This window comes from Anastrepha obliqua, chromosome 3, assembly GCF_027943255.1.
Source record: "Anastrepha obliqua isolate idAnaObli1 chromosome 3, idAnaObli1_1.0, whole genome shotgun sequence".
Lineage (NCBI taxonomy): Eukaryota > Metazoa > Arthropoda > Insecta > Diptera > Tephritidae > Anastrepha > Anastrepha obliqua.
Window position 1 is genome coordinate 140049445 of NC_072894.1, and position 15860 is coordinate 140065304.

The 15860-nt window shown below is 36.5% G+C and overlaps 1 protein-coding gene across 3 annotated transcripts in view; it reads right to left on the bottom strand.

Moving 5' to 3' along the window:
• LOC129242947 (hemicentin-1) overlaps nt 1-15860 on the bottom strand; it is a 129774-nt gene that overhangs the window by 2771 nt on the left and 111143 nt on the right. Inside the window, exons 21-22 of one of the 3 annotated variants that reach the window (XM_054879908.1) lie at nt 10275-12329; nt 6011-8130 (exon numbers count right to left, since the gene is read on the bottom strand). The exons of 1 other annotated variant lie outside the window; for it this stretch is intronic. In XM_054879908.1, coding sequence (XP_054735883.1) covers nt 6433-8130; nt 10275-12329 — 3753 coding nt within the window. In that variant the 3' untranslated portion in view covers nt 6011-6432. Of the gene's footprint in view, nt 1-6010; nt 8131-10274; nt 12330-15860 lie in introns of those variants that run through there. One more of the 3 variants, XM_054879909.1, reaches the window with a different exon arrangement.

Genomic DNA, 15860 nt, shown 5'->3' on the forward strand with positions numbered 1-15860 from the left:
AAAAGTAATTTTACTCAATAGCAATGCGCTATTGTTTCTTACAAAGCGCGCTAAAAAATGATCTAGGCGCTTAGCGTGGCAGCACTGATTCTTATAACCTCTGCACCAGATTAAGCACAGTCTGATTGCGACTGGTTTTCATGCGTGTCGCTTTTGACAAAAATTAAAAAAAGGCTCCTTTGGTAAAAACTTGATCCCCGTATTGACCTATTCGACCTTCGTGTGACTTCTGGTTGGTACAGTTCCTACTTTTTTCCGAGTCGCGGCGCGTGTTTTGCTACAGTTCTGACTCTCGAAATGGAGTAACCTACAATTCGAAAGCAGCTAGTTTTTATGCGAATCTCTTTGTGATTTATATGCTGGGAGATGGGCCACTGCCTGCCTTGAGCCGACGGCTGTTAAAAATAAATTCGCTCCATCATTTCACATTTATTGCCTGCAGTGAGTTTCGAAGTCGGACCCACCGAATGTAAATCAGGTTTAACTACACTCGGCGACGGCGGCTGTCAAGTATTTTTAATGCAAGCAATGCAAAAAACTTAAAAGTACTTGAATAAATGAATAAAAAAGAAGACACAAAAAAAGGCTGATTTGTTTCTTTTGGATACTCGTAAGTAGATTTGAAATATTGGTAATAATTGTCTGAGCTTTTCGGAGTACGCTTCTGAGCTGGCTGCCTCCATAAATAAATATTTCTGCGATTGACAAGAGTCTATACAAGAACACACATTTTGTTTGGGAAGCTGCGTTTACGAGTATGAGTTTGCATGGATTAGTTTAAGACAACATTTTCAATTTCATTTAATGGTTTTGTTTTTTTTTTGAGAAAGGTTAAGCAAACAAATTATTTTTCTGTCGCAATTTGTAATTTTTTTTCTGTAAGTGCGTTAAGTTGCATTAAATTTCAAGCCTTTTTTAAACACAATTGTAGCGCTATTTTGATCAAAATATTTATACATAACATAGAAAACTTATTAATATACTAAACGGAAAAATGCCTGTATGAAGAGATAAAATGAGGGTTATAATATATAAAATGACGAAAGATGAAAAGTGATAAATGATAAATGACCGTACGAAATGAACAAAAAATATGATCAAGAATTTGATTTCTAATTTTTGGTTTTTTGATTTTTTTTTTATAAAAATATACTAATTTTATAGATGCTTAGCGAAAAATTGGACACATAAAAGTTTACACAAAAATAAGTAATTTGTAGTCTACAAAATTAGTAAACAAAAAACAAATTAGCACACATACACACATATGTACTTTCATGTACGCTTATGTCCGCATATGTAAGACTATGTGCGCTTATGTAAAGACATGTCTTCATATGTAGGCATATGTCAGCATATGTATGTATATGTCAGCTTATGCCACCATATGCTTGCATATGTAAACATAAGCGTGCATATGTATGCGCATGTAAAATTTAATCGCAACACAGTGAGCTCACGACAGAAGAATAAATAAGAAGATATGCAGAAACGAGTTGCCACAAGGTTTTTTAATGCAATGCAATGTAAATAACTTTTTAGGTGTCTGTTAAATTCATATCATGTATTTGAACTAATTTCAATGCTGCATTTTGTAAGCCAATAATAACATCGTAGTAAGCAATTCAGGTTTACCTTGTCAAAAACAGTAAGCACGAGTAAAGTAAGAAAACATTTACAAATATATATAATTATATTACATATGTATGTCGTATATTGTTGGCAAATATTATACAATATCAGTTTGGTTTTGAGTTGTGTGGTACGCAAATGTTTCGACTTAAGTGTTAGAAAATGTACGTATTACTGCCTTTATAGGGATCCTCAAAATCGGACACTTGCTACAATGAGACACGAAGATAAAATAAATATTCAGTATTTTCCAGATAACAATTGGCAAAGGATCTGAGTAGTTAATATGAAATTGGCGAGTATATGTATGCGTGAAATTGTTTTGAATAATGTTTGTTTTTGTTTTTATTTTTATTTTTTGTTGTTGTAAATGTGTTTTTAAAAATACACGAATTTAGTTGAAGGTGAGTAGAAGTGAGCACATTTGTGTTACTTTTGCGAAAATATATCTGTTTAATATTTTTGCCATTTTACATCGCTGCGTTAAATGGAATGAAAATGATGTGAGAAAGTATGTATGGATGTATGAATATGTGCTTGTTCTTATGTATCATACTTTTAAAAGAACTTTTCATTGCCTACAATTGGATTGAAAACATATTGCGCATTTCTCTTCTTCCTTTTTAATACTCTACTTGACTCAAAATAATGACTGCCTTTGCTTTCAAAGGCCACTTTATTCGTTTTTTGTTTTAAGCTTAAGTTTGCAGTTGAGCGCTCGTCCTATATACTCTGTTGATAAATGTCTCTGAAAACGGAACTCAAGCGATCAACACACTTACGGGCTACAACAAGCAAAGATCTTACTAGGAGAGCTTAGTAAGGTGAGGATAAATTGCTGCTCATGCAAGATCCCACCTGGACAAATAATCGAAAGCGTTCAATGTGACAGGAATAGGAGAATACAATCAGAGCAGATTCAAGTATTTCATTAGTCTTTATAAGAACAAACTAATGATGCTCACGGGCATTCTTATAGGACATTGCAGAATGTGAGTTAACTACTTCTGTCTATTCTGAGATTGCAGTGCCCCATCGAAAAAAAGAATTACGTTTCTCGTGGTGGTACGACCAGAATAAAGGCATATACGCTCAGCCTACCCTAGCAGCAGCTTAGCTTTATTGAAACTCAGTCTGCATCTGATTTTGAGAAGAGTAGAGGGCACAATGAACTTATTGGTCAAAGTGCTTACTATTATTTATCTATAGCAGAAAGTGGGAATTTGCCTAAAAAAATTCACATTCACTTAAATCTTTCAATGCAAATTTTTTTCTACTGTGCACTTGAAATTTTGTTCACTTTCAATTATATTCTACATATTTATTCCAAGAGTGCCTGGATAAAACTGCAATTGGATTTGTGACCAGCGTGGGTATAAGGGAAAGTTACTTGTGCGCAAATTTAGGGAAAGGTATTTGGCACGGGATTTATGAAAAGTTTAGCAAATTTAGCTATTGGTGATATAAAATTTGCTCCAAACAATAGGGAAACTCACAATTGAGTGCAAATGGTCTAGTTCGTCGCAGTTGCAAATGACCATAGAGGGGAGTTTTTGAAATTGCAAGTGCACTAAGATTTTCACTAAGAAGTACGAGATAAACACGCGTTCAAGTGAATTATGACCGTAGATAATTAATGTGAAATAATTTTAAAGTAGCGGCAGGCCAATCACCTACCCTGTCAGAAAGCAAAAGTGATTAACGAAACCAACGCAAGACTGAGTTTTGTCGATGCCCTATGCTCCCGAGTGGAGTGAAAAAACAAATTTTAAGTAATTGCTTTGCCTCTTTTGGGCATACACAAAAAAAAAAAAAAAAAAATGTAATATATAAAAATATAACAATTTTCTTATAGCGAAAAAAGAAATTAAGTAAATGTTTTAAATTTTGTTAAATGGTTTTAAATTTTAAAATTGGTAAATTCAAAATAAATATAATATTTTTTTTTTTAAATAACACGATTTTTAATAACATAAATGACTAAGTCTCATTTGGTATAAGCTTTAAATTATTTTTAAATAATTTTGGGTCATAAACTGAATTTTGTTTTCAATAAAAAAAAATTTATGGAAATCTATGTATGTATGTAAATATTAAGCATGAATTTGCACTTGCTTAGGGGGTTAAAAAAAAAAAAATTACTTGCCCTAATACCTTAAAACTAGCGAACTCAAATATGTAGGGTGGTAAAGATGTATAAATACTTTTGTTTTGAGTGGTGTTGCATTTCCTCCGTTGGACCTGTATCGAAAACTGTAAATGCGTTTTTGATTTAAACTTAATTTTTCAGGCTGGCCGGACTTACATAAGAGTATAACTCAAGCAAAACTTAAGGTTTTGACTTGATATTTTAACTGAGTATACAAAATCTTACTCAGCATGGAAGTATGGATTTTACTATATCGAGGAATTTTGTTTATGTAAAAAAAATCCTCCGATCATTTTAAAAACTTTTTAAAAATGAAAGAAGTGGCTTAATTTTGCATAAATTAACAGATAAAAAGTTTCTACATATTTCTCAACGGTTTAATGTATGTTTAATCGAAAATTTTCTGCTCACCTTAAAAGTAAAAAACAAAAATTGCTGGTGCAGTTGGACTGGCCGCACCTACTAAAAAAAGTTAAAATTTCATCGAAATTCCATTAGTATTGGTATTTCTCAATCAATAAAAAATTAATTTTTAATCGTATTCATTTAGAGAAAGCGCAATCCTCCCTGTGAGTTAAATGGTTAATAGCCTTCTACTAAGCCGCATACATAGTTTTCTGTTTTTTATTTATTATCGTTCCTCCATTTCAATTTATAGAAAATATTAATGATGAATGTAAATTTTCATATCGACTTAAGCTGCTGTGTCATACAACCACGGATATGTAAAGGGCGAATACATTTTGTGGTGTGCATCGTTAAAGAGGAACCTATAGGAACTTTTAGCTCGAGTTCAACGAACGAATGACCAAATAAAGTACCTAACTTAAACGTCAAAAACACACAAGGAAAGTCGCAAGCAAAAAGTCATCACATAAATGCACGAAGATTTTCGAAGATTTCGTTAAAAGAGAAATGTGCAAAAGCCAGGGTGAAAAGTCATCGTTTAAATTGGCTCTAGCTTTGTGTCGCCGGCAAAAGGCCGATAGTTTTTAGGAGAAGCTTTCAGAGGCAGAAACACTTTCAGAGGTTTGCCATAAACTTACTCGAGTACGGCGGCTTTTGGAAGAATTTTACGCAACTCATGGAATTTACAGTTAAGATCCTTTTTCAGAATTATCATTCATTTCATTTTGCCGCTGGAAAAAGAGTGTCAGAATAGGTTTGAATTTCTTGAAATTATTAATTAATTAAAAAAAAATATTTCAATAAATTTATTTTACTATATTAGTTTTTTGCCCCTACGATGACCTAACTGCTTAAATTGTTAATAAATAAGAAAGGTGTAGATTAAATTAATATTTGATTAATAATTTAATAAATAAAATAATTATAATAAAAAATAGCATAAATCATATATGCATTAAGCTGTTGGTTAAAAAAAACAAAAACAAAAAACTATTATTTAAAAAAAAAATTATAAAAAATTTATAAAAAAAATTTGTTTTCCTCCATCTATAAATTATGTATCTATGCGCCTAAATATAAATATTGCAATGCATAAAATCATATTTTTTCTACTTACACGCACATGACCTGCTATTATGCATGTTTGCGTTGGTTAAACAAAAAACAAAAAAAACAAATTATAAAAAAAAATTTATAAAAAAAACTTAGAAAAAAAATGTTTCCTGATAAATTATAATAAAAAATAGCATAAACCATCTATACACTAAGCTGTTGGTTAAACAAAAAAAAAATATAAAAGAAAATTTTATAAAAAAAATTGTATACCAAAAAAAATTTTTTTACGTCCAGTAGATATTACATATGTACCTATGCGCCTAAATATAAATATTTCAATACATAAAATCATATTTTTTCTACTTACACGCACATAATAGCAGGTATGCATGTTTGTGCATACATTCGCACATATGAACGCATAGTTAGACGTACTTACAGCATAATGAAATTAATTAAATGTATGCTACATAAAATGGATTAACATTCATATCATATTTCACACAATATATGCTATGTACTCGTATGTATGTATGACTATGTGTGTATGTATATAAATTTGGTTTGCATTTAATATTAAAATTCTATACATTCAAAAATCCAATATCTAAACAAATTATTTGGTTTTCTGTGTTTTTTTGTTTTTCATCTCTTTTTTCTTTTGTTTTTTAATTGAAAAATACCAACAAACTTAACACGTTGACAGTCATTTACCTACAAGTGTATATGTATATATGTCATTTATACCTTTATGCACTTATTTGTATGTAATTTATAAATACCTACAGCTAATTTCACGTACTTACTTACTGAACTTATATTCTGAGCGCTTGTCTGCGCCGTCATGGCAAGGCGCGGCTGACTTAAATTAGTTGGAATTATTTATTAGTGGGGTGGTTGTTTTTAGTTTTTTTGGTCTTTTATTTATTTACACTTGATTCAGGCCAGCTGGGGCTGTGAATTTTTTGTTGTTCTTGTTGCTGCTGCACACTCAAAAGGAAATAATGCTTACATGCGAGTATAAATTGGAGGCTACAATCAGTGGACGCTGTGCAATTGAAATTTCGTTTGAATTTTGTGTTGGCAATTTTAGGAAAAATGATGCGCAATAAAAATGCCGCTAAACCAAAGGCGACATCAGCGGTACACCCATATGTACATAGGAGTGGACCCACTTCTGGTGGCATTTAAATATGCACTTCGCGATAGCTTTGCCGCAGCATGTACTTCACATTACCGCCATTACGACCAGCTGAGAGCACCACACGCGGTGACTCTGCTGCCGCGGTCGTTCGTTGGTCACCAACACTGGCGTCAATGTTTGGGTTCGCATTTTGCGAGCTTTGCACTGCCACACTTTCCAACTCATCATCGTCTTCGTCGTAGTCCTCGCAAAAGGAGTAGCCCTGGTCTTCGTCATCTTCATCATCATCGCCACCATAATCATTCTCGTTCTCAATCGTTGCCTTTGTTTCGGTTTCTTTTACTTTCGTTGCACTCTCGCTCTTCTCTGTGGCATAGTCTTTCGACGGACTGCCTGTGGTTGGTTGATTTTCGTCGATTAACTGTTGTCCCCACTGGTCGGGCAGGGCAAGTTGTTTGTGTAAGTTATGTCGAGTGCCTGGTTTAGTGGCATAAATTAGCTCGGGATGATGTTTGGTGAGCGCCTCCAAGGCCTCCAGTGAGGCGGCGGGATTAAGGCTCACATGTGGTAATTGCGCACTTCTGGTAATTTGTTTGATTTCTTCCGCAAGTTCTTCGCTCATTTCAGATTTTTCTTCTTCCTCTGCCTCTGCCTCCGCTTGCGCTGCTGTGCGGTTTTGGGTCCTTTTCTCAGTTATTTTGGTTGGTATTTTTGCGGTTACAGACCGCCCCTCCACTTTTGCTGCGCCATCGTCCACTGGAGAGGAAATTGGTTTGAAAGTGCGCTGCTCATGCCATGAAAGCGGCCGAAAAACGAGCGGTCCTCCTTCGATGGCGTAGCGTTTGACTGGGAGCGCTGCACCTGACTCGGCTTGCGCGGAGCGTACTTGGCGGAGTGGCTCGTGCACTAAAATATCTGCTTGCAAACTGTATGGTTGTTGTTGTTGCTTGTGTTGCATTTGCATGCGTAATTGCTGTAATTTACAGTGACGCAAAGTGCCAGCTACGGTTTGCGATGGCTGAAAGTGGAAGCTGTGATATTTGCGGAGTGGCAGCTTGACTGGTCTGCGCGCGAGATAATCACCATTAGAAGTCAGTTGTGTTGTTGTTGCACTTTCATCAACTGCCACATGTGGCAACATTAAATTGGTGGTAGCTTCAACGCCACCTGCAACATTATCGTCCATATGCTCTGCTGTGGTAGAAATTTTCTTGGTGGCTGCAGCAACAATATCCGCTTCATCGGCATCACCACCTAACGGTACTAATCTGTGCTGCTGCATTGCCATGTCCTTGTTTTTGTGGTCGACATCAACATTCGCGTCGTTGTTATTGGTGCCGCACGTTCGCGAGATTAGCAACGATTGTTGATAGTGCTGTTGCTGTTGCTGATGTCCGCGACTATTGTTGTTGTTATGCTGTTGTTGTGATTTAACTTGCTGTTGGTATGCTGCTGTTGCCTTGGGCGCGCTACTCGTACATTGGGCGCGATAATCGTCGGCGTGTGTTTGGTCACTGGTAACACCGTTGTTGTTGGTGGTGTTGTTGTAGCGACCGATGCCATAGGTGATGTACCGGATATGTGCGCAGGGGTCGCTGATAGTTTTTCGTCGTAGTTTCTTGCTATTGGCATGGGCATTGAGGCTGCGGCTGGAGGTGGCGGCGGCGTTGGCAGCGCAGGTGGCCGCTGTTGTGACGCATTCACTTGCTAGAAATGGATTAGTGATGCCAATTGCAAAATGCTATTAGTTAGTTTACGGGGTTATTGTTGTTGTAAGCAGGATCATTATCGCCAGGTTAATTGTTGCATGCGACATGCGCGTGTACGTGTGTTTTAGAGGCGAATGAGGGAATTTAATAACCATGAAAGAGATGACGTTGGGAGTTTACGCAAGCAAATGAATGAAATATGAAATGAAAAACATAAAATAAATCAATTAAATAAACGCTACATGAAAAAATTAATTAAATCATAAAATTATATAGCATAAATATTCCCAACTAAGCACTTACACTTGTCCTCACACAATTAAGTCTCTTCATCTTTCCATAATATTCGCAATATTTTTGATGCAAAATTTTTTTCGTTAATTTTTTATAAAAACACAGTTTATAGTATAACAAAAATATTATAAGTCAAAGTTCTAAATTTTATACAAACTTCACAAAAATTTAATCGATTTTGAAAAATTTACCTCAAAATTTTTAATCAGCAGCTTTTTAGCCCATTCAATTTTAGTCTAATAAAGTTAAAATCACAAGTTAATTACAAGATGTTAATAATTTGTGCCAACAAAATTTTGCAGGAAAAATACTGTGAGCATTCTAAAAAGATGAAGTGACTTAATTATATGAGCACGAGTGTATAAGTGAGAAAAAATATTAAAATTGAGTTTATTGGAAAAATAATAAGATGAGGCTCAAAACATAAAATAATAGTATTACATACACCTTAGTGTATTTCCAGGTTATATTTAGTACAGTAAAACCTGCCACTTTGGATGCCCTGTAGGTTTCGACAGTTCACTTTTGGCACAAAAGCCATAAAGTTGCTGGAGAAATTTGGCCAATCTTATGGAACTACTTAGGCAATTTTACGCAAAGATCTTAGTTCGAAAGCATATAAAATACAGCTAGTCCAAGATTTAAAGCCGACTGATATTCCAAAGCGTCATAACTTCAGTCGTGGGGTCTTGAAGAACTCGCCGAAGGTGTGCATTTCGGTACCCGGATTTTGTTCAGTGATGAGACTAATTTTTGGCTTAATGGTTAAGTCAATAAGCAAAATTGCTGTATTTGGGCAGAAGAGGAAACCAAACCCATTCAAGAACAGCCATTACAACCATTGGAAACAACCGTTTAGTGCAGCTTATGAGTTGGAGGAGCCATCGGCCCATATTTATGCAAAGACGAGGCTGGTGCCAATGTAAGAGTGAATAGCGAACGCTATCGCGCCATTTTAACAACTTTTTGCTGCCGGAAATTGAAGCCCATGCTCTCCACAATATGGGTCCGTGATTCCAACAAGGCGGCCATTGCGGGTATTTGTCATACCGCCCGTGAAACAACGAATTTACTGTGTATTCGTTTCGGGGAGCAATTTATCTCTCGTCTCGGACTAGTGAATTGATTACCAAGTTCGTATTTTTGGGGTTATGTAAAGTCTAAATGCTTTGTGGATACACCAGCTTTGATTGAGGCACTGGAAGTTGACATTACTAAAATTATTCACGAGATACCGACCGAAGTCCCCCAGCGAGTCATTCAAAATTGGTGTTTACGGATGGTCGAATTACGGCACCGTTACGGCCTACTTTTCAAGGGATTATCTTTCAAAATGAATGTCTTGAATGGTTCTACACAAAAATAATAAGGACTGCCAAATCAATTTGAATTTTTATTGTTTTATTTGAATTTAAAACCGAATACTTCTAAATTTACCACCCTTAACATGAAACTGAGATGCATCCACAATAAATTATTTTCAAAAATTAAAAAGCCTAACCAGGTTCTGTTTAAGTGAAGCTGATTGCATTGAGAATAGAGATTTTGCTCCAGTAAAAAAAACTTCGTTTTAAGTCAAACTTTAATATATACATATTGAATATTATATATATAATATTATATCCAAATACGTGGAACGTATACGTCCCACTATCCATGAAATGACAATTTTATATGCTTTACACGTCCTACTATTACTGTCTATCCAGTCTTCACCTCATTTTTTATTACCACTCCGTGCTTATTTGGCCAAATCGCTAACTAAAAACAATAATAACTGAGTACATATAAATATTCTTATTAAAATATGAAATTTGTTACTATTGTATGTGTATTTATAGGGCAGTAAAAGCTTAAGCATTAGTACAAATTTGCTACAAACCTCAATTCCTGTCACGGATCCCGCTGACGCTAGTGCCGATTGCTGTTTTTTGCATCGCCGTGTTCCACTCGCACTCACCGTGCTGGCAACGCTCAGCGACGAGGCAGAATGTCGGTGGTGGCCCAGCTGATACTGTTCGTACTCCTCGGGTGTCGTGATTTCTGCAGGTTTCTGATGCAAACCGCAACGAGAGGCCGTCATGCCCATGCCCGTCTTCATGAGCGGATTCACGCCAATTAGCGTGCCGGTCCCACTACTGTATAGCGAGTTGCAGGAGGATAACGATGTGGGATCGGTCGAGCCGGGACCGCCATGACCGTCATTTTGTGAAGACGAAGCAGATTCATACGAAGAATTGACTAAAGTGGAGCTCGGCGAACAGGAGCGCTCATATTGCGCTGTGGGCTGACCATCAACATTCATATAAACGGGCAACGATGTGCCGTTGGCCGCAACATTTGCCATGTTGCTCTTAGTGCCGCTGGGCGGACGCGTGGACTTTTTGTAATTAATGACGTTGATGTGACCTGTGCTACTTGTGCCCCCACCACCGGACATGCTGTGTTTTGATAGCTTTGAGCTCTTGGGCGTTTTGGGTGGCGGCGTGCCGTTTAGTAGGGACGTTGTGCGAGTGCTGCCCGGCGGTGGTGGCACAGGCGTAACACATTCATATGAGCTATTCGAAATTCCCGAATCGCTGCGGTAGATGCTCAATCGCTCTGGCTCAATCAAATTGAAATCATCCTTCTGCTGGTGTTGGCGATGGTGATGTTTTTTCTTGTGGCCCGTTTGTCCAGCTTGCGTGCTAGTGCCGTTCGCGCCGCTGCCACTAGCTGTGGGCTGCGGATGTAGCAATATGGTGGCCGTGCCACTCATACCACCAGCAGCTGGCGATGGATGCGCCTCTACGGCACACTCGTGCACCTGTACAGCGGCTGCGCTATCGGCGGCCAAATTCTCATACGCAGGCGGATCGTAGAAGCGCATCAATGCCGATGATTTAATCTGATGTGCGGAATGTTGGGCGCCCGGGCCGGCGGAGTCAATATCGCCAATGCTACCACCAGCAAAAGAATGATGTCGCTTACACTTGTTGCTATTGCTGCCGGGGAATATCATCGACGCATTTAGCATTCCACTCGCCGGCGGCTTATGCGCTGAATGAGGCGCTTTGTTCTTACCACCAACGGCGTTAAATTTTAGCGAATAGAACTTCTTTTCCTCCATTTTGCCATCCAATATCGACTTGCGTTTACCGCTGCGTTGCATTGAGCCAGTGCCGCCGACGTCCAATATATGCGGTTGATAGGCATTATCGGCTGGACTGCTGTTAGTGTCATATTTTTTAAAATTACTTATGGCCAAAAAAGGGTTCGTGCTGGCTGCTGCAGTGGGCGGTGGGCAAGCACGTGCACCGGTGGCGTCTGCACCAGCCACATCAAAACCGGAAGTATTCGTTGTGTTGCGCTCCACCACTGCGTACGTTGGGTAGTCATGTTCAATGGCATTCAACAGCTGAGCATTGGAAGTGTTATTCGAGACTGAGTTTTGTTGCTTCTGTTGCTGCTGTTGATGGTAATATTCGGTGTAACTTTTCGGAAAGCAATTATTCAGATTGTATGTAATTTGATGGGGTGCAGTGCCAACGATGCCGCCGTTCATGTAACCGTTGCCACCAGAAGCGGCGTTGCCTGTGCCAACGATGCCGCCGCCGATACTCTCGCCGCCATCCGCCGCTACTGAAATCAACATATGCTGTTGGTGATGCTGCAGCATCGCTTTGTTGTGGGAATTCATTGTGTGCGATTGCTGGTGCTGTTGATTCGCTCGTCCCCCGCCCCCAACATATTGCATGGTGTTGTACTGATGCTGTTGCTGTTGCTGTTGATGTTGTTGTTGGTGTTGATGATACTGAAATTGTGGGTCGTACTGCTCCTGTTCGTATTGTTGCTGCTGGTGCTGTTGCTGGCCAATATTTCCATTGAGTCTCTTGGGTCGTGGAGCGACGCGCACCACATTGGTGTTGTTATTAAAATTTGTAAGAGTCGTAGAGAACTGCGAGCGCGACATCCAATAGACGCACGGTTCAGAGCACGAAGTACGAAGGGCGGTTAGTGGTAGATGGTTTAGTCGGTTGGTTACATAATTTTAGTTGTTTGCGTTATGCATTTCATTCGGGGAAGCGATGCGTGTTTGCATGCGAAAAAATAGCAAAATTGCTTTGGATTAGTATGAGATGTAGTTGTTGTATTTTTTTTGTTGTGCTTCGCATATAAATTGAAAATTAGTAGGAAAGCTAATATTTTTGAAAAATAACGCAACTTGTGACAAATTTTCAAAACAACTTATTGGTGTGTCTGTGTAAGTAAAATGTTAGAAGACCCAAATGATACACAACATCTAGACGTTAACTACATAGATGTTTGGTTAAAAACGGGAAACGTAAGAAATTGAATAGGGAAAATAAGTATACATTTTTTTTTAATTATATTATGCCATTATATACTTACAAATGATATATAAAAAAGATCGAATGAAATAATAAATATTGCAAAAGCAAATCAGTAATCTTAGAGTTGGGTTAGGTGCGAAATTCTTATAATGCATTGTTCCGTATTCATAATTCTGTAACGTAAAATTCTACTGTTAAAATCCTGTACCGTAAAATTCAACTGACAAATTTCTGCATTCATAAAGCTGGCTGTTGAAATACTGTAATATACAACTTTTGTGTCAAATTCTTTATCCATAATTCTGACTGTTAAAATTCTGTACTGTAAAACGCTGAGAATCATACGAATGATCAAAATAAGGGCGCAATATTATTAATAAAACTAGTCATAATTTCAGAAACGATTCAATTGAATATTTTAACATGGATATGTTATTGGGGAATTCCTAGTAGTTTTCCTTTTTTTCTGAGTTTTTAGTAAAAACTAATTTTTTCATTGGAAATATAAAATAATTTTTTTTCTTTACAGTACTTCAAAAAGTTTGGAATTGTGACCGAAATAAATTGGCATACAATATTTTAAATCCCAGAATATTAATTCTATATTAGTTTACCTTTTCAGAATTTTGAAAATAGAGACTTGTGACCCAAAGAAATTAGGCTGTTTAGAATTTGTTTCACATTTTCTTCCAGAATTTTTATCTAAAAGAATATTGTAAAAAACTATATAGCAACGTTCCTCTTACTTCTTTATGATTACCTGTAATTTTTGTTATAATACTTATGAAATCTAAGAATCAGGAAGTGTAAAAAATGCAAAAACTTTCGAAAATCAGTAGATCAGTAAATATTCTACTCCGATAGTCTAAACGCAAAAGAATATCAAAAATACCCCGATCAGCATGAGTCCCCAGTATTTTTTGTAATCTAAAAAAACTGCAGGGTTGAGTAAGAAACTTTTAGAGACCAAGAGTTTATAAAAAATGTTGAGCTATTTTTGAAATATTGAACTTTTTATTAAGAATTTTTTTTACACATTAATATGTTTCAACCCGCTCGTCTTCTTTCAATAAAATTGAATTATGGTAATTGCAAATAAAGATTTTTCGGATTATTAAATATTTTTGTTTAGATTTCAAAATTTTCATTAAAAAAAAGGTTAAGAAATTTTTAAATAAATTTTTTAGTACCCATACTTTGGGTTGTTCGTTGAATTTATCCTATACTTTGACCATATTCCTAGAAATTTAACATTTCTAAAGAAAATGTATATGTATCAGTATGTATACTTTATTGCTTGCTAAACAATTTGTGTAAAAATATGGCTTCTATTTAGAGCTTTAATAGCTCGATATTTCATTTTATATAATATTTAGCAAAGCGAGCTATGAGGTTAACATAGACAATTTTCAAATTTTTTTTAATACATGGGTTTCTATAATTCCTTCACTCAACCCTATAATTTTGACAAACTACAGAAAAACCTGAATATTCCAAACATGTCGTGATATTTTTCATGTAATCTTACCGCTAAAGGTTTAAAATAATATTATATATCGAATATTTGCTGTCATAGTCAAAAACAAAATCCTTTTTTTAAATAAAATAAAATAAAAAAAAAATAATTGGCGCGTACACTTCTGTTAGGTGTTTGGCCGAGCTCCTCGTCCTATTTGTAGTGTACGTTTTGATGTTGTTCCTCAAATGGAGGAATCTACAGTTTTAAATCGCCTCCGAAGGGCGATTATTTTAGATAAGCATGTAAAAATCACCATCAGCACGGCTTTTATGCTGTGTAAAAAAATCTTGCCGATAGCTATTATCATGAAAAATCGTCTTTACTTTGGTGATTGATATTTGACCATATTTGACTACAAATAAATTTTTATTCTAAATAAGCAATTCTTTTGCAGCTAGGTTAGGTTAGAAAAATGATATCTCGTAAACTAGAATTGGTCACTGGTGTAGCTAGGAAAGAGTACATGAAGTTGTGGCCTTCTGATCCTTCTTATTATATTTACACTATTTCGCAAGCTCTAGTAGATTTACTCAACCTCTGACTTTCGATTTGCCCTATGAGGGCAATTTAGTAATGAACGGTTCATTGATGAATACTGACACAGGAGGGGTTCCAGGATGTCCTTATTATTGCCCTCGCTGCAAGTTATGCGTGAGATGGTGCAAGACAGTGTCCCATGGGTACTACAACCGCCAGTCTATAAGTACCGTATGAAACTGCATACCAAAAATCTATCTAGCAATTATTTTAAAAACCAAACCGTGGAATTGGGATGAAAAAATAGTGAAGTTGCTCTAGTTTTTCTATAAAATTTTAAAAGTAGATTTACATGAGTTTTGTTAGATGATGAGCTCTACTTTAAGACAAAACTAATGAGCAGCAAAAAAAAAAAACAAGAGAAATAGTCGAAACTGGTCAAAATGTTTATGCGCTATCGTTTTGTCGCGTGGCGTCTGCAAAGGATCGAGAGGTTCAACCCAGACCGTCACGCCAACTTTGATGATGATGATGTTCATAATAATTTCGCGTAAATCTTCTAAAAATGCACGACGCTTAGGAAAATCCCTGTAATTTAATAACAGTTAGTTAGGGTAGGCCGCCGTAGCCGAATGGGTTGGTGAGTGACTATCATTCGCAATACGGAGAGAACGTAAAATCGAATCTCGGTGCATGAACTCCAAATATATAATATAACAAGTTTTTCTAATAGAGGTCGCCCCTCGGTCGGCAATGGCAAGCCTCGGACTGTATTTCTGCTATAAAAAAGCTCCTCATTAAAATAAAATGAATATATATCTGCCGTTCGTAGTCGGCCATTTGCCGAACAACATCAAGACGCAGACCACAAATAGGAGGAGGAGCTAGGCTAAAACCCAAAAATGGTGTAAGTGCCAATTATATATATGCATATATAGTTAGGATCTTTCAAAAGTGACACCTAGATATCAGTAGTGAATGATTCCTAGACAGTACCTTTATTGTATATCATCTCTGATGATATCAGACTGATATCAGACTGGTGTACAATTTCCCGAGTTAGAACAAAAAAGCATAAAAATTATTGAAATTTATTATGACAATGATCGATCTTCAAGAACAAAATATCGCCGAATTT